The 20,546-nt window shown below is 37.3% G+C and overlaps 1 protein-coding gene across 27 annotated transcripts in view; it reads right to left on the minus strand.

The window, feature by feature from the left end:
* Window positions 1-20,546, minus strand: part of DLG2 (discs large MAGUK scaffold protein 2) — a 997,741-nt gene that overhangs the window by 594,934 nt on the left and 382,261 nt on the right. For 14 of the 27 annotated variants that reach the window (XM_030474424.1, XM_032919710.1, XM_030474407.1 and 11 more), the window contains one exon: window positions 7,318-7,398. The exons of the other annotated variants lie outside the window; for them this stretch is intronic. In XM_030474424.1, coding sequence (XP_030330284.1) covers window positions 7,318-7,398 — 81 coding nt within the window. The remainder of the gene's footprint in view (window positions 1-7,317; window positions 7,399-20,546) is intronic. 27 annotated transcript variants of the gene reach the window in all.

Here is a 20,546-nt window from a genome sequence, read left to right on the forward strand (position 1 = left end):
AAATATTTCGTTTTCAGAGACATAGTCACTTGATGCTATGGGAAGTTCTACATTTCTTTCTTGCACCAAGAAAGAAAAAGTAGAATTTGATATGAGATTCCTTGAAACACAAGTCTGTACTGTAAAGATACAGTTTTATCATGATCACTTTTACCCTAGTAAATACTTTTCCAAACAACATATGAGAAGAACTCTACTTGTAGCTGTAAACCTCCTTAAATAGTTTATATAAGCAATCAAAGGGCTTTGAGCTATCCACAGAAAGAGTATGAGTTACTAATAAAATTAAAGACACTTTTTCTATAGCTCATATTTCACGATTTCTTTGTGCTTTTCTGAATTGAAGATTTGCAAGTTTGAAGCAATGAGAAAAATCACTTCAATCCTTTTTAATCCCAATTAAATAGGACAGTTTTTAATAGGCAGCAGGCATCAATGTAAAGTAAAGGCACATAGAAGTACACTTTAAGATATAACATGCTGCTTTTTCAGAAAGATTTTACCATTGCAATAGCTATTTTACCTTAAGCTACATGTTGAATCACTAATTTCTGAATTTACACTCAGAGCTAAAAGAATTACTTGAATCATTCCCAATGGTCAGGGATATCCCAACTTTCTAACTTTAATAAATAACAACATTTTGAAGTATTTAGTTGGGATGTTGTCTCCAGAAGCAATACAAGCACTTTACTTATGTTTCTTCAGGAAAACTACCCTTAGCTGCAAAACTTTGAAAAGATGTGAAAAGGTAGTGAATTCAGATTATGACTTCAGGCTCCTGAAATTTTCAAAAGCTGGGTTTCTCAGCTTCTTACTGCTGTGTAATGATGACTTCAAGCAATAATTTAAAGATTGTCTAATAACTTGCAAGATTAGAAAGATTGCTGGTTTTTTTATTTTTTAGCCTTGGAAGCTCTGGGTCAGTCTTTCAGAGTTGAGAAGTACTTGCAGCTCTTGATAGCCAGCAGCTTATCCAACCTCAACTGACTTTATAACTAGATAATCAAGAAATTCCAACCAGAGTAAGTTGATATTAAAAAAAAATAAATAAAAATAAACAAATATCATGTCTGTCATGGGGGAAAAAGAAACCAAAAACCTCTCAAGGAAGTTAAGAACAGTCTGATATTACAAGTTGATCACATAAGCTTCTCTGTGAAAGAAAGGGAGTGCAGAGGGTCTATAATTAAAATCTAACAATTCTTTAGTTTTATTGGCTAGGGATGCGAAATAAATTTCCTCTTCCTTAAAAACAGCTGACTTCTTTACACTAATGTAAGCTATCTTTCATCCAAGTTACCAATATACATCTCATTGTTTCCATGAGACAGATGGCCTAGGGACCACAGGACACATTAATGGGCGTGGTCTCTTCTGGGAGGAAATACGAGTATATTCATCAGTGCAGTGAGGTTGGGGTTTATTCCAGAAACCAGGGTTAGCGAATGATCAGGACCACACATTTGCTCTACAGGAGACTATGGGAATTTAAACTGACACAAATAATCAGGTCTTTTTGGCTTCATTTCTCAAGAACGCAGGAAGTACCTTCAGCAACTGCACAGCTATGCAGGTACCTCTTGGAGCCCTCAGACTACGGGGTTTCATACAGAAGGGACTGGGAGACTGAAGCCACTGTCATCTCAGAAAACAGTTATATATGAGCTACCAGCCTCCATGGCAAATCTTTACCTAATGTGAACTAAGCCCCTCTACTTTTTAAAGTTTATATTATGGAAATAACAACTGACCCAGCACCACAGAGTACAATTCTAATTAACAGGAGACTCTTCTGAAAAATGTCTGTGGTGCCTTGGGGAACAATGTAGGTCACAGTATCAATTAAAAGCAGAACAACCTCTTCACTGCCTCTGTAACATTTAACCCCAAACTATTCTGTGGCTGTAAATTAAACAATGCATGCTGCATTACATTGCAGGAGTGAAAAAAGTAAAGAATAACTAGTTTAAAAACTAATTTCGAGCTCAGCACTCACTTTACCCCATATAATATAGGCAAGCAGTACAGAATACTGATGTTACCACTATTTTCCTCAGCTTTATTAAGCAAACCCACTACGGTATATTCAATTTTCTTTTACATTATCTGGATATAAGTATTAGACCTCTGCACAGGAAAGTATCTGAGAATTACTTAATTGAGGATTAAAACCTGCAATTACCTTTGCTGCCGACTGCAAAGAAGGTGTAAGATTGTTTAAGACTCCAGGGTTCAGTTTTGGTAACTGGAAGGTCTAGTGAACACTGTTCTATGCAGAAAAGTGGGATATAGAAATAAATCATTTCAGATAAAATGTGTCTGCAGGGGCTGCTACAGACAGTTCACATAATTACTTCTCTAATATTATATGAAATATCAATAATGACTTTTACTTTGAAAGATTGCCCACAAATAGTGTCCCTTTCTAATATTAATAATTTCCTATTTCTTAACAACAAAGACAATTTTCAGTAGCATTCAAGCCAGAAAAAAGGTATTTGTTAATAAAGCTTCTCAAACTTTGTCTACCTTTGTAAGTGTTTGTTCATCTAGCAATAGTGGGCAATATCTTGGATTCATTCAAGTCTTTTGAAAGATTATCATTTGCTTGAATTGGAGGGGAAGCAAATTCTTCTGCTCAACTTGTGAGGTTGGAAGGTCAACTACATAGCAATGATAAACTGGACAGCCTGAGCAATATCTGACAAAATCCATGAGAGAGACCACAAGGGAACATCAACTGACACCATAAGGAAAGGGAAAATAAATTTATAAAATGCACCTTCAACTCTTCTACTACTCATGAGTAATCGTAAATAATGAAAAGGTGCTGCAGGCAAAATTAGACTTCCTGATATCCATGAAATATTTTCAGAACAAATATTCTTCACAGAGAAAGGAGTGAGTTCATAGTTCTATGGGGTACATAAGCAAAAGCAAAGACTCATTTCTGAAATCTTTGCAGAGGATAAAGATAAATGGTTGTGTTAATAAATATGTCCCTGAGTACACAAAGGATGTGGATCTGTACATCAGAGAAATTCCACTTTAATGCAATCAGGGTTTGAGAATCAAAGTCTACCTATGTCCTCTACTGAGTTTTTCTCATTACAATAAGGAGTAGAGGAGCTCAGTTCCCTTTTCCCAGTTGAAAAGTTAAGATCATGCAAAGCATGTTAACTTCTGATTAGTCCTGTATCCATTGCTATAAGATCTCAGTGTCAGTGTTAAGGACTGGAATTCCACTGTTGAAAGATTTCAGTAAATCCAGGAGTTTCTAAGTTCAGAAAGTTTCCAATTTGAGTGTAAAATAAGACAACAGACAATAAACCATTGCTTAATAGTTCTCCTCGGGACTTGGCAAAAGTCTTAGACCCCTAATTACCTAGCCATTGATTTTTATTTTTTCTTTTTTTGACATTAAGACAAAGACAGACTTTGCTGGTGAATTGAATTAAAAAGCACGTGAATGTTTCTTTGGAAGACTTCACAAGTGAAAAATGGACCTGTTCATCCTTGCCAAGCAGGAGAGGAAAGTCAGTTTCTCTCAGTGAATGAGATAGGGTAAGTGGGATGGGAATAAGCAAAGGTAGTTGATTTTGGGTCCACTGAGATGTAGATGGCAATCACACAGCACTGAAACAACATAAAGCTCTCTCAACCAAACCTTGCTTTTTAAATCAAAATTCAGCTACTCCAGATTACAAATCAATGAAGGAAAATTAATTCAGAAATCAATGATCTCGGAAGGATTCAAACTTCATCCTCCACGCATATGCCAGGAGATGGCTGTACTGAGCTTTTTATATGATCGGGTGTATTATGGAGTTAGAAAAAAAGTAAAATAAAATGACATATCTCCAACAAAAGAACAACAAAGTGAACCTAAGGAGCTCATAACATATTGTGTCTTTTTTCCCTGGAGCATTAATAACAGAAGAGTGGATGACAAAGAGTACAAGTGTCACTTATTTATTATGAGAAGACTCTTCAAGAGCCCAACAGCAGAATTTCAAAAGTTAGCTGCATGTAGCATGCCTTCTAGCTTCTGCACAGAGTCTGATTGATTCATAATTGCATTAAAATGCAAGCTGCAAATCTCAGGCTAAGGAAAACATAAAATGAGAAAAGCAGTGCTAGCTTCCATTCGTCCATAGGAAGGAAGTAAAAAGGAAGTAAATGCTCTCATTATACCAAGTAATACAGCTCCACATTTCTTCGTTTGAGCTAGTGGCTGGGGAAGAAGGTGATAAACTGCATTACTTATATGAGTTGAATCTCCCTCAACCATATCGTCTAATTCCACATTCCTGTGCTGAAGCAGTTTTTGCTGATTCTGCTGGAGCAGGGAACAGGCACCTAAAAGATTCAGGGTTTCAGGTAGAAAGTATCATTAGATCATTAAGGTTAGCCTAATGTACTGCAACGCATTAACACTGACAACAAGAACTTGTCTTAAGCTAAAGTGTACTATCTATTTCAGAAAAGCATCTAATCTGGAAAACATAACAAGATTGAGATCTACCACTGCCCTTGATAATTTGTCCTATATTCTCACCATTAAAAATGCCTGCCCAGCATTTGTTTGCTTTCACCCTCATAGGTACCTATTCTGCTTTTCTCTGCTCCTCTGAAGAATCCTCTTATTTCCAGTCTCCCCAAAGGAATACACTATCATTAAGTTGTATCTCTCTATGGAAGAATTTTTTTTCCACTCTAGTCTCTTTTCTCTCTCTTGATATATATTTAATACATTTTAAAAGCATAGAATCCCAAACCTGGTACAATATTGCCTTAATCTCACTGCACATACAAACGAAACCACCTCCTTATGCTTAACTTTTAGTCTTTTTCTTTAACATTCAAAGTTCACAGTACAAGCCCTGCTGAGTTGTCTATTCTTTCCTCTGGAACATTCTTAGGGTCGCTTATTTCCACTGTGGGGGTCCCCTCTGTGTATGCATGGCTGGCACTGCTTCTGTCTGGCTGTGTAATACTTCTCTACTAGGTAATAATAATATTGTTTGAGTGGCCTCTGTTTACCAGGCTAGACTATAACTGGATTGATCTGTCCAACTACTGTGTCCTCTTTTTTCCTACTTTTTCAATATTTGCATCATCTGCAAATTTTACCATCCAGGAATCTCTGCTGACTTCCAAATTATTTGTGAAAGTATTAAAATATGTTGTCCACATCCAATTCTAAATTGTGGAAGACTATCCTTCAAAAATTCTATGTAAGGGTTATTTCTCATTGACTAGTACTTAAGTCGGTCCCTAAGGAATATTATCTTGATAAATTATACTGTTATTTATTTATACTAGATACAAAGTAAAATTAAATCAGTGCCTTACAAAAGCCTAAACAACACAGGACCACTTATCAAGCAAATTCACATTCTGAACTGAAGTTTATCTAACATAATTGCTTTGTTTTAGAACTATGCTGACTATTATGAATTTATTCCTACCATGAATTTATTCTTCTGCTTACTTTCTTAGGTAAATCCTCATTAATCTTCCCGATATTTTTTCCAGGGCTGACATACAGTTAACATGCTGTGCAGCATTATTTGAAAAACAAAGGTAAGAATAATAGCTTGATACTCACACTCCACCTCTCTAGAACTTAAAAAAATATTGCAACAGATCTTTTCAGCCTCCTTTCTAAGGCTCTAAGGTGAAAGTTATCAAGTAATGAGCCTTCTGCTTTACTTATTTTATCAGTGGCAGATGTTGTTTAACATGCTTTAAAGATTCAGTGCTGTTTGCATAGTAGGGACACTGGATCTCCTACCACCATATGGGCTTGTTAAGGAGCAAACAGCACTTCCCTCCTACTGTGTGCCACTCAGTAGTGAAGAGGTTTCAGCGTTTTTATTCGTCTTTGCATGGATAAAAGACATGATTAATTGTGACAGTGATTGACTAGCTTCATTTCTTCTTTTTGGTGTTACAAAAAAAGCAGCAAAAATTAGTTATGTGCATCCAGAATAAACCAAGAAATAAGCTTTACTAAACCTTACTCAGAGTCTTAGGAGGCAGAATTTGAGTGTCCAGATACATACTGTAAGAGTTCTTTTCCATTATACTTGTCACTGAATTCATCCTAGGTTACTACCTTAAGTGTCACATATTTTCGGCCCTTATATTTAGGAAAATAACCTAGACATCCATAGTCATTATAAACGGATGTTCAGCTGGCAGAAAGCTGTGCAAGGGTTACTCAGAATCTCCATCTGCCCTATTTATCCCAGTGTCTTGTTAACTCTGAAATCAAACGATATCAATTTGGACATGAACAATATATCACTTTAGACTACTTTTACCAGAAATATCCCATTAGTGTGCATTATCTTGCTATCTTAAACTGCATTCTTTTCCTCCTGAGATTGCAAAGGACTCAGCTGGCAAACAACCAAGATATCAAATTTCTCACACATCTATCATCATAATGGCAGGAGGTCATACACTGAAAACTGAGAACACAAATGCAACATAAACTAAACAACATTTTGATAAAAGAAGTTTATGGAGGTTAGTATCCTGGTGCAATAGAGTCACTGGCACTTTGGTTTGGTTCGGGGTTTTTTTGTACTACTAGTTTCAATGACAACTCCTGTATTGAAAAAGTTCTCTGAGTAAAAAACAACAATCAAACAAACAGCTTCAACAACGCTCTTATCTGTCAGGCTCTTCAGGTCCATGATAGCAGCGCTATTCAACATAAATAGACCTAGTCTTCCTGTCCTGTATCCCAGACTGGTCCTGCCTGTTACACCTCAGAGACTGATTGCATCTCTACAAGGCCAACAGACAATAAAAAGAAATTTCGAAAGCATAACAATGAAATTTTCCTAACCACATGAGATATCGAAACTCTAGACATTTACATCTAAATTATTTGATCATTAAGAATGTCTAGACAATGGAGAGATACAATTATTTTCAGGGCAAAATCCACCTTCATCTATAGGAGACATCCAAAACAGGTTGGAAAAACTGCACTCAGGAAGTCTCTCCATTGACTACCATGGCAAGGTGGACTTCCTCAAAAGTCACATGATGCCAAATTGTTTTCCTAATAACTCAAATTGTTTTCAGTTTGATCAGTATGTAGCTGAGGCTTTTTATATTTAACAGCATCTTGGCAATTATTGAAGCATTCACACAAATACTTTTTTAACTTGAAACAGGCACTTTGGGGTCCAGGGAAGCATTGGTGAGGAAAAAAATTACAAAACTATGAAGCATCAATCCAGCAACTATTTCCTTTCCTCACTTATTTCTGACAGCTAAATTCACTACTCTCACCTGTGCATTAGTCCATTCCATTTCAGGAAAGGGTCCCAGCTGAAGGCCTCTACCTGTGGGATTTTCTTCCTCTTGGCCTTTCTGGAAGTACATAGAGACATCTACTCAGGATACGTTCCAAACTCAGATTTTTCATTGTGTTTGCATATGGTGCTTAGTTGTGTGGTTTGCTTCCCAGGTTGTTTTGTTGGGGCTAGGAGCTCATTTTTGCTATAACTGCTTTAGGAAATAATCTAGCATGCCATCTATTCCCTTCAAGCTGTAAATTGGTGTTAATACATGCTGAATTGCCCAGAGGCTTTTTAACAGAAATGAAGTGGCATTATATCATATAATATTAAAAATGTGAGTGCATATTATTGATTATAAGTATCTATTGAATAGCTATTTATCCTTCAAGGAAGAAAAAGCAAGGGATATATATTTTACAAGAATTAACACTATTACTGTATTTCAGTTTATTTTTAGTTTGCAGCTTCTACCAGTTTCAATACTAATACTAATTATTAGCAAATCAAGCAAAAAGGCTATAAGGAATAAATAAATATTCTCTTGACAGTCCACCTCTTTCTAGCTAAAATTAGAAATAACCCTGTTGCTTCTAAATTTTAAAACCCTCTCTAATTATCACTATGAATTTGTGAAGTTTTAACAGCAGGAGACTATACATTTGCTTTTAATGAACATGATTTATTTTTTGTGAAATGCAAAATGCGCAATGAATTCAGGCTCCCACCTAGGCATTAGTCAATGCTGCTGTACAAAACACATGAGTTCTTAACAAACAGCAACAATATGGAAGAGCCCTGTCAGCAAAAGGGAGACTTATGTCGCAAGGCTTGCAGTTTTTGTTAACAGCAAAACTGCCATGTCTGTACTTATGCATCTGGTAGCTTTTTTTTTACAGAATGTTTAATACCTAAGGTACTGAAAAGCATTTTTACAAAAGCCATATTCATTATGATGCTTCTGTAATCCTGACCCCCACCTTGTAGCATATTACTTAGGAGACCTTTTGTTTCTATATTACTAAAGAATACAACTTTTTAAAAACAAGAAGAGCAAAAAACCCCAACAAATTTTAACTCTCATCTGCAAGATTAAGTCTGGTTTTTTTTAACAGCAAGAATAAAACCACTAGGCTAACAAGTGATTCAGGGAAGTCTTGAAACACTGGTGGTATAAAGAATGGCTACTAATAATTGTCAAAAAATCAGGGTATAACATTTTTTAGTTTTAAGTATAGTCTAAGGAAAAGGGACTTCTAGCTCTACTTAAATGGATTACTGCTGTCATACAACAGTATTCTTGAAAACCGAGGTTTATACTGATGCTGTCAAACTTCAGGCATTTAGATGTGTTAGCTAGGAGCTATGAGAGCTTTGAGACATGGGAAATTCATGAGAATGGTTCAGGGCTTAAATGCACTGAGTCATTCTTTGGAGGATCCATTCCTACCTCAGTGAATTGGAATGAATTGAGGTCTGAATATTCAGTCAAGCTCACACAGACAGGATTTTTAACACCACAAAATCTAGATTAACTTCTTTTACAGTGTAATAAGTAGGCATGGATTCCCATACACCAGGACCAAGCTAATTGGGAGGCATGTAATGGACAAGTCCACCAGGGCTGATGCATTTTGACCACAGCAAGCTTCTGTGTATATGTAGTTTAGTTTGTGGATTTGGTTCTGGAGAATTTTGAAAAGAAATGTGTAGGTTCATAAACACAGATAGAAGAAATGCTTACAGAGCAGTAAGCACTGCTCTGACAGAGAAACATCGAATACAAAAATACAGAGTAAGGAATGTGAAGATCATTCACCAAGGAGGAGCCAGGAGTGAGGAACTGTTGCAAGCTGGCCTTCTTTCAAAATATGAATGATTTCTGTGTATAAGGACATGGGTTATAACTATTGTGATGTAATCATTGATGATGAGATACCCACAGAACTGTATCATTTTGGGGCACAGTGTTTTAATATAGGTACTGAAAAAGTGAAAGGAAATCTGCAAGAGAGGAAGAAGAGTGATGAAAGATTCAGAAATCACAACGTAGGAAAGAGTGAAAACAGGAAATTAAATGGGGACAGTGATCAGTTGTCTCCATTGAGATCAGAATCCAGTGAAACTGCTATGGTGCTGAAGAATTGAAACAAATCCTTTAGAGTCCTACGTGCTATGACTCCATAGCTTTCATACATGAGAAATTTATTCCTTAGTAATTTCAGCAATTTTAATTGGGAACCAGATGATTAATAGACAGCTAACAGAAAAGGCACATTCCTTTCTGCTAATTAAATATATAAATATACATATACTGGTTGTCAAAGTAAGATTTTATGAATGGCACTAAGTGGATATACAATGCAGAAATGTAATCCTCTTTGTAAAACCAGGCTTTTGAATAAACTCTACTCAAATGCAAATGAGGTAGATTTGTAAACAGCATTCTTCCTAGGCATCATATTGTATGTTACTAATGTGACAACCCTGAATGTGATTGAGTTTCCCAAATAAAGCTGTCTTGTGTCATTAGTTGCACTAAGGTATCACATTGTCACCAGCTGCCGCTTCAGAAGGGTATGGATTTCCTTCTGTCATTTCTGACACCCACATGCACATCTCAGATCTTGCAGGACATCTAAAATAGCACTAGATGCCTATCTTAGACCACTGAATCTCACCCCAGAGTCTTCTCTTTTTTAAGGAGGTCTTCTATTTGTTAAGAGACATTGGCAGTGATACTAGTTATAACTGAGTATAAATACATATTTGGGCAGTTTATTGCATAGAAAATCAAAATCTCCTGCTTCTTAATTAAATAAAAATTAAAATGAAATAAGTTTCAATCTACATTAAATGTTATGAACTACCATCACAGTTGTGATGTCTTGGGAGTACTCACTTTTAAAAATCTAGTCTAAGTTTTACACAAGACCTAGAGACAAACAAGTTCTGGTGTCTAAGTATTGCACTTTTAGAAGGGTTTAAATACACATATAATATGGAAAGCCTTGATAATCTGTGTATTAAGGAAAGATCAATTTAGTGCCCTCGGAAAAAAAATAGCAGATATTAAATACTGGGAAGTCCCTTGGTCCAACAAAAATTACCTTCAGACAAGAACATCATACAGTATCATACAAGTCAGCCACACAAAGAAAACTGAGGAAAATAAAGGTTTCTGTTTAAAAGAAGTCTTCACAGGGTGAAGAGGATCTCATGAAAATCTCAAGGAACTGCAAAGTTCCTGTTAATCTTATGTAGAGGGCATTGAAGTACTGCTATGCCAAGTAACAGTAATAAAACATGAACACAGGGAGAAGAGGTGTGTAAAGAAAATTGCAATAGTGTTTTTAAATAAAGCAGTGAAAAAATTGTTGCACTTACAGGAACTTCCATGTACCAAACAGTATCTGTGATCGCAATGCTAAGTTCAAGTTTGTTCCTTATGCCAATGATGTAATTACTAGATGAGTTCTACAGAATTTACACGTATGCAATTACTAGTCACTAAAATTGGCGTTTAGCATGAGGTGATGAAATTTTGTGGCAAATAATTGCTTTTAAACTAAAAATTTCAGTTACATCAGACAATGAGGGGAAGGCAAGTTTCAATGAAAAGCTCCAGAATATATAGGAGGCTACAATTTCCTTTTAAAAATTTGAATCATTCTTCTTACCAGCTTACAACAGAATAATAAAGAGTTGATAGCACATTGGTGATAAGTCCAAAAATACTTTTAAAACAGGCTTGTGAATGAAATGAAAATTCAGGAGCAGCAGATGGGTTTAACTGCTGTTCAATGTGGAGTGGCTTCCAAGAACACGTTGTATGCAATAATAAACAGCCAGAGACATAAAGTTTCCCCAGTAGTTTAAATCCTGTGCATACAAGCGAAGTGAAGGCTTTCAAGCTTTGGCTCACTGCAACATCCTTACATTTTACCCTTGTCTACAGCAGCAAAAATGCTTGTTATTGACAATGTGTGTCAGCAATGGGTGCAATTAAAGCAGTACTGAACACAGTTTCACAAGCAGGCAGGTTTCACATGGGCTTTCTGAGGCAAGAATAGTTCTTGGCTGTGCTTGCAGGTTAATCACATTCAGCACCAGCATATCCATTGTCTGCAGTGGATAATTACGCTAATGTACACAATGCCTCAGTTTGTGCATATGTTTTACTCAATAACCATGTTATGAATTGCCTCCCTTTCTAATTCTTGATCTGGATGTGGGAATTGGGATGGTGTAATGCATCTAGGATTTCTGCTGTCAGAATATGACTGCCTCCATGTCTCATGCCCCGTTGGTTTGAAGTAAAGTCCCAAAAGGCACAGGAAAACAGGCAGCAACTTTTCTGTTTGTACTTAAAACCACCAGAAAATGGCTTTGCCAAGTGGATATGACTAAGTTAAAGTTTCTACACTTGTTATACCATGTATCATTATATTTGACTGACACAAATATTTGTGACATGAATAAAACTGGAATTTATAAAGCCATGCAGTAATGCACAGAGGCACAGACAAACAACGGTTCCAAAAAAAAAAAACCAAACGAGTACAAGTGACAGAGAAAAGAAAGCTACATTGGGATTTAAACTCAGGAAAAAATCATTGCTGTTGCCTTCTGTTAAGCCAATTGCTTCAGTAAAAACAAAAGGTTTGTGTGGAAAAGAGCATCACTGGGTCCAAATACGTCTCGAGTTCAGTGTCGACCTACACTTTAATATGCCTGCGTAGGTGCATCAAAGATGATTCTGGCTAGTTAGATATAATAGCAGAATCTGCTTAATAATATCTTGGATGAGCTGGAGGGAAAGGGATTAGTAGGGAAACAAGTGAAAAAAGTGAGAACCAAGTGAAAGAGCTGTATCAGGTAAGACCAGAGATGTCAGACCTTCATGTAGGTTACCAAGTATATGCTTTCTCTGCTACTAACCTACTACTTTTCATTGCTGCTGTAGAAAAAGAGGCTGTCTTGGGTCACACCAGCTAGCTCTTTCCAGGCCAAAAATGCTCTAGAAAGGGCCAGACTTAAGTAGTGTGGACATGAGCTAGAATGTGCAAAGACACCTTCAGCAGTGTAGACACAGATGCTTTCTCCTGTCAGAGGTGTACAATACCACTACCTGAAGTAGGAGTATTCAAGACTACAAATTGTATCAATTACTTTGCCATGTCTCTTTCCATTTGCAAGTCTCTGATGACTTTAGGGGTGGTTTCTAGCAATGCAAATATACTTGTTGTTAGGTTTCTATTTGTCAGATTTATCAGTGATGTCAACTTCACTTCAATGGAGTCATCCTGGAGTCGGAAAGTGCTGAATATGGATCACAGTCTGACTGATTTTGCAGTAGTGGTTTTAAGGAGGTTTTTACATTATTTTCACCAGCCGTTTAGACAGGGAATTATGGCAATAAGAGATTACATGATTAAGCCTAACGTTTAGTGAAAAGTACTTAAACACATGCTCAGTAAACTGCGGTCTATTCTCAGATATTACTCAGCCAGTTGTACTGTCTACAGCAAAAATGGATTTGATGTGCATGATATCCTCTTTCATAGGAGCATCTTCTGATAAAGTAAGGCTAATCGTCAAGCAAAAATACATAGGTTTGCAGGCTTCCTCCCCCTCCCTCCCCATAGATGTAAAAAAATAAAGGCCTTTTATTTCAGGAAGCCACTCTTTTCTAACAACCAATTTGAGACTGTTTTGCAATATGTAGGCTTGCAAATCCTGCAAGACTTCAGATCAGCAATACTGCTTTCCATCTGCAGCCAGTTCAATATGTTTTGCACCTTCTCTTGTGAGTTGTTCGCTCTAAATGACCTTAATTTTAATGTATTTTTTCTGCAACATTTTAGAGATCATCTTTCTAATGCCCAGCTCCTACGTGCTCAGGTGTTCTCCCCCAAATTGGTAATAAGGGTTAAATACATGTCACTGCCAAATGTAGTCATTTTCCAGGGTCTTACCTTGAATCTGCTCTGGCAGCCTCTGTGTACATCTCCTCTGAGACCAGACTGGTTATTAAATTCCAGTTATTTGGAAACAAATTTAGGCTTGGGACAATTTTTTCTACTAAACCTTTGTCAAATGCATGAGGAACTTTGTCTACAACCAGCAGCTCTCTTACAGGTTTATATTCAGTTCATGAATCCTACATTTTCATAACAACAAAAAAAGTTGTTTATCTGTGGAAAAATGGGAATTTCCCAAGCCTTTTTGGCAATTGATTTGTGGTCAATATTAGCTTAGATTGATTTCTCAGGAACAGTGGCGTAACATACTTGCACTCACAATCTTAAGTATTCTTCTTCTGTATTAGAGCAAAATGTTCTGTTTTTACCATTTATAATGCCAAAGCTATTTCCAGGCTTCACAGAGTGGAATATGGGGCTTGAAAGAAACTTAGTATTTCACTAATGAAGATCATAAATGAAATAAGATCCTCCAATTCTCTCAGCTTCCCAAACTCTATAGTAAGATTAAAACATTAACATTGCTGTGTTGCTCTCCCCTCAAAGAAACCATGCGTGTTGAGGATAGAAGTGTCAACACGGAACAATATCATGATCTACCAATACTCCCAAAAAGCAAACCAGAAATCAGTTCAGCTTTGATGCAGTGGTCCACTTTTATTTTTTGCAGAGAGCATCTGCTCATGGCTTTCTAACTTTTCTAGGTCCTACTCATTGTGAGGATATCACAGATGTGCTTCTCAGTGAAAGATTTGAGTTGTCAGCACAACTCAAACAGCAATATAAGGAAAGAGTAACTTCCAGGGTTGGAAAAAGCATAAATGTACTGTTTTTCTAAGGTATCTGCTGATGAATCAAGCTCATAAAAACACCTGGCACAAATTTTCACTGAAACATCATTCCTTTCTTTTTTTTTTTTTTCTTACTGAATCAAATAACTGTGCTTAGGATAAGGCATATTTACCCAAATGCATGAATTGGAGATTGGTTGGTGTTCATCATCTCTTTTGATTCCTCTGGAGGCTATAACCATGCTTACCAGCTGAGATGGTGTTTATGATATTTTAGTACCAGAGAAATGTCTGCCCATCAGCTGTCACTGGAGAAAGGCACAGGTTTCCTATAGGTGTGATGACATATCTACCACAGACATATCTGTGACTCATCTCAGACACCATGTAACTTTTACAAGGCTACTAAATGTCTGTGGTTTAGCAGGTTTATTACTCCTGGAGAATATTTTTCAACCTCTGCTTTGCTTCCTTCATTTTAAGGAATACAGCTTCCTGAGAAGGAAAAAAGAGCCCCCATATTTTCTGCTAGTAAAAGTATGCTTTCCTTACTACCATTGCAAGATGAGTGTCTTCCAGTGTGCTGATCATCCATCCAGTTAGTTCAATACTTCTTTAATGTGGGGTCTCCAAAGAGAACTTTGTTCTTCCAAAACCTCTCTCCCTCTTTATTTTTTGCACACTGATGTGGCTATGCTTTAACGGCAAGAGGTGCAACACTTACCATTTTTATTATCAATAGTAAATTTACTATCCAGTATACAAGCCTGTACTTTCCTAGCAATGAAAGCAACTGTTTCTGGCAACGTAATGGTATGTGTGCCATGTCCAACTTCCTAAACATCCCATTTACTTTCAATTCAATTGTGTGTTTATCTCCTAATGCTGCTTATTTCTCCTATGAGAATATGAACAAAACACATTGTTGGCTCTCTCCAACTTTTGCAAAGTGATATAATCCATCCCCCTTCTCACATCTTTCCTTCTGTGACACCCACTGGGTTGGCTTCTGTTAACGAACTCTGCTTCTGGAACTCCACATGCTTTTTGCTGCAGTCAGAGTTGTGATGCTGTACACTCAGCTCATTTCTTTTACAGTGTTGAGGTTCTCAATCAGGGTACAATTTTCCACCCATTATCTTGAGTCAGATATGGATTCAGACCCTTCTTTTGTTTACCAAATTCTCACATCTTTTCTTGGAATTCTTGGTGACATTCCTGAGGTTTCTTACCCTCCCAATCACAAGATCTGGGTGGTGATGTGACTTGGCCATGCTCAATCCCTCCTCCACTATTTTCTGCAACAGGACAGCTAAGCAGGCTTGATATGCTCTTGGAAGAGCTCCAGCTGAATAACTCGGAGAAAACAAACACAGGGTGTATGTAATACAGAATACAGAGTCAGGATGTATTCATGGTGTACACCAAGGATCAGCTGCGTGGAGTGCACAGGAAACTACACTTTTGTCTCTTTTGGGGTTTGGAGTAGATGATCTCCAGAGGTCCCTTCAACTCTAACAATTCTGTGATTCTTTGATTCAGTCTAAATATACATGTAATCAACATGATCTCTCTTCAGAGAATCAGCCCTCTAGAAATGCCAAATGGTTCGTTCTGGAGCCATTGAGAGTTTCCTCAACCTTTTGTATCTCTGATTAAACCCACTACTCATACATATTTCATGCTTATGGGGTAGAGGGCATTCCTCATCCCTCTTTACTTCAGTTTTATAGTCTTTTTGGCTGAGGCAACAAAAACTATCAAGGATTTCAAACCAGCTATTGTAAGAAAAGAAGCTGCCCTTTGTTGGCATTCACTGCTTGCAAAACTAGACTGGTGTTGCTTTCATTTTCCTCCACCTTCCTGGAGAATTTCAGCTCTGGTGAGGCTGGCTTTGAAGTGTTTCACTCTCCTTCTCTGTGTATTTTTCTCTATTCCTTTTAACTCCTTCTATGAATTGTGCTCAGTAATCCTTTAGTTCCGACAGCACTTGCAAGAGGTCTCCTTTAGATCATGCCTGGTTTCAGCTAGCTGGGAATAACCAAAGAAATGTGATGTCACCTCTCATGACCCAGAGACTGTGTCTTACTGGCATGAAGACAGAAGCATTCACTGGTTATTTTAGAGAGGACTAATTTAAAAGAAGTCTGTCATGAGGCTTTCTTTCTAATATGTCCTACCTGATTTTAAAGTTTAGTTTCAAACTTGTCTTTATAATAAAATACAGCAAATGCTACTACAAACAAAAAAGGAGTAATTATGTTGAAAGACATTTGGGGAGTACAACTGTGCTGTATTTTCTTCAGGGGCATAAACATACATTTTAGCTTTTGTGCTAGATCCAAATAAATAAAATCTACTAATTCAGAAATATGTTGGCAGGAAATCTTTATGCTGTTTAATTTTAGCAGGATGTGAAGTATTAGACATTGACCTCATGACTCACAGGAAAACAATGTGCGTTTAAAGAACAGAAATAATTGCTCTACCTCAGTTGGTCCAGCTTTCCTAAGTCTATAGGAGATTCAGTGTTTAAAGACATTCCCAAATTTAATTGTTCTAACATTTAATCCCCCTAATGACAACGGAATAGTTTTTCTGAAGTTTCTTTCTTAATATTTCTCAATTCTCTTTAGATGAGTTCTCAGTGAGTTAATGCTCATATCCGTTGTATATACTCACAGCTCTTAAATACAGTGCACTCTTACTTCTCCTGTCTTTAGGTTTATATCTTTGGAATTTTAGAAGCCTGAAAATCTTCATATTACTCTGTGAATCCGCTCAGAATATATTTATACATAAATTATGCTTATGTTATGTATATATAATGTTCTCTCTTTTGACTCTATACAACAGCTCAACAATAATATGATTATACTCAGTAGATGAAGGGATGTGTATTTATTTGTATACAAAAAATTATACACACACAGTTCTTCCTTTAAAGTATTAATCCTTTTTCTGAGCCACTATCCTGAAGAATTATGTCACTGAAAATAGAGTTACAGGACAACCACAGAAAAAAAAAAGAGAAGCTGTAGTTTGGAAAAGTACTTTATATAATACTTGTAAAGCTCACTACCACGAACATGCCATTCACTGAATCTCATGGCGGTAATAAAAATTAATAATACCCTTTAATGCTTTCGCCATCTAGACACATTTCACTAGAGTATAATGGGGGGGGGGGAGGTGTTGAAAAAACTGAACATGGGCAAGATGGGAGATGGACATGAAGAGATTAAGGAAGAGATTAAGAGATTAAGTCTCATGGGAATGTCTGCTGGAAACATTCCTTTGGGTGATACAGGAGGACTGGAGACACTTTTGCCATGTCACCAGACTGCTGCATCCTCCATAATCCCTGATGGATAGGTGAATGATACCTAACCCTTTAAAAATATGCCTTATGGGTGAAATTAGCTCTGCAATATTAAGTGCTAGCATCAAAGTGGAGTGTGTAATCATATGTTTGATATTAGTGAGTTCACTGAAAAAATGCTTGACAATTTCATCTTGGTAGCTCTTGAGATTCATGACTGCAGGGTGCCTGTCACAATTGCAGCTAAGTTTGAAAAATGATAGATCAGATTTATGACAAGATATGGATTGTTCAGGCATTATGTTTTAGCATGAATACTTATCAGACTGGACAGAAATTCACAATCTCCTTGACGTTGCAACACTTGGCTAGAGAAGTAGCAAAAATAAATCACTTTTAAAGATGAGATTTCTGGTCTGATTAATGTCTTCCTGATCAGCAAGTCCTAAATCACTCTGACCATGATAATGAATGATCCTATTTTACACAAACACACACATACATCCACTGCACACAGGAGACGGAGCTAAGGTTGCCATGGGAACGTTACCTCCAGATTTTCTGGGTTTGTATAATTAAAATAAAACAAGTCCAATGTTTTAATAATTTAGGTTTGTAATTAAAAGTGCTCTTCTTTATTCAGGAATTGTACAGCCCAATGCCACAACTTTATTCAACATTTCCAAAACTTGTTTTTCTCAGCAGGGAATACAGTGCAGGAATGACTACAGGATAGTATAGAAATAGCTGCGTCAGTGTTAAACCAGGTGGTTCAGCTGCTGGTAACATAACCTCCATGGCAGCAATGAACTTAGCACAAGCTGTGCGATTGTTCCATAGACTGTGCCAGCTTTTGGCATAAGCTGATGCTAAAGGATGGGAAGAAGCAGAACACTTCTGCGACTTGATTTCTCCCCACCACCAGCAGCCATTGCCCCCCCCCCCATGTAATCCACCATGGGGAGCACAAGCAGTCCCCAGCCTTGCTCACCAGGGTTGACCCCCACTCATTCTTTCTTCGTTCATCCTTTTTCTTCTCCTATGCTCTTTCAGGACAAGTCCCAGCTTTGCCTGGATGTTCGGAAAACTTGAGATAGCTTTGAGTGTAGGAATACACTCAGGCTCTTCATGCTAAACTTAGGCTCTGGGTTTTCAGAGGGGGTGACCTGCAAACCTCATTGATGTTAATAATTAAAAGTATACAGCAAATAGCCTTCCTTAACAAGTCTTCCCTCCATTTGAGGGCTTTTGTGTCTTACAGAAGTGGCATGAAGATACTGGAAAAGAAGAATGGTCATTGGAGTAATCTGTCTTTTCAGGAAAGGGAAACTCAATCTTTTGTGCTATGAGTCTCTAGAGCAAGACGTAGTACTGAAGAAGGCGGCGGGCTTTCTTCCTTGTTTGAACACATTGCTTGCTCTGGAGACTGAGACCTTGTTATAGGTTGTGTGCAAAACGGAGGATACTCTCACTGTGCCAGGATTATTGATCTAATTGCAGTAACAGTGCCACTACCCCAGGAATATAAGCTTCATAGCCAGCAGTTGATATACATGTACAGATACTGCTGTCAGTGCTGCAGGCATGGAAAATGTGCTTTCTGAAGAGCCAGCTGGTGTATTGAAGGGGAAAGGAACTGAGAGAAAACGAGTCTTTGGCACTGTAATGAAATGAGACTCTACCATATAGGTCTGTATTTAGGAAGACGTTTAGTTAAAATATTCAGTGAAAGTCTCCTCCCTAAAGGAATAGCAGTTAATACACGTTAAAATATAATTGTATAATTGGAACTCAAGTGTTTGGGTTATGTAAAAGGTGCTGTAGGCGTATCAGCTTAGACAGAGGTAATTAGATCCTGTATATTAACATTTTCCTCTTAAAGGGATAACCAGCAATATTTTTAGTAGTGGAGACGCTTAAGCCTAGAAACTTGGAGGAAAAAAAGGTGCTGTTTGGAACTCCTCATTTAGCCCTGTGTTTGCTTTGTTCCCACCTCTGTCACTAACTGGACTGTAAGAATATTTTTGCAGTAGATTGCCTGTTTAATGCAACCCCAGCTGGGTGCCCACACAATGGCAACACTGCTACTGCTTTTGGTGAAATCAGCATAAAACTGAATTGCCTGCAAGCATCAATCATGGTGCTGAAAATAGGACTAGATAGTAGCATTAAATAATACAATACTTGGCATGTATATATAGTAACAGGTCATACACTGAAGCCACAGAAGTCTGTGACAGGGCCAGGAATAGAAAAAATCAAAGCTTTAATCTCTCTGTGAGTCAAGGGTTAACAGTTTATACGGAAAAGAGTAAATAGCCACACATCACTGCTTAGCTCAGTCAGCTTGAAGGATACAATAAAAACAAATATGATTTCACTCACAGTAAGTCGAATGACAATCAATGGCTCTACAGCTTTTGAGTATCCAATTGAAGCCCTTAAAAATCAAGTGGATGTATGGGACGACAGGTTACTACTCCATCATCGGATGAATACAGGAGAATGCCACTGATTTGCTGGATTTTCAAATACATTTCAAAGCTTTCTAGAGAAGAGGACCTGTTTATTTTGAAAACAGAACTCTGCACCTCTACAAAGTGGAACAGCAGAGAACGAATTAGAGCTGTTGTCAATGTTTTTCCTTTCTTTTTATAAGATAAAAGATGTACAGTTCCTCAAGCCAAGAAAACCAAACAAAGCCAAACAAAACACCCATGTACCAGGGCTACACCAGGTGTTTCCTAATTTCATTATTGTTATCTATGTTTGGATTTTCAAATACAAAAAAAAAACACCCAGAAGAAATTCCAGGAAGAAACCCCAGGCCTTAAGCTCCTCATTGAGAAGATTATATCAAACTTTGGAATCCAACATAAATCTCAACTGAAAACAAGAGAAGGTTAATCCATACTTCTCCAGAAATATTTCCCCAGTTTTATATTTCTTGCTCCATGCAATGCCCACTGAAGACCTCCCTATCTCTACTCATATGAAACTTTCTGAGGAGTTTGAGAACAGTAGAGGTATCTTGTTTCTAGGTAAGTCAAACCCTCTCTCAGTAAGTGAAGGTAAAAAACCTTGGGTTTTGGTTTTGATCCTAAAGTCTCAAAAGACCAGGACT

Source organism: Strigops habroptila, chromosome 2 (genome assembly GCF_004027225.2).
Source record: "Strigops habroptila isolate Jane chromosome 2, bStrHab1.2.pri, whole genome shotgun sequence".
Classification (NCBI taxonomy): Eukaryota; Metazoa; Chordata; class Aves; order Psittaciformes; family Psittacidae; genus Strigops; species Strigops habroptila.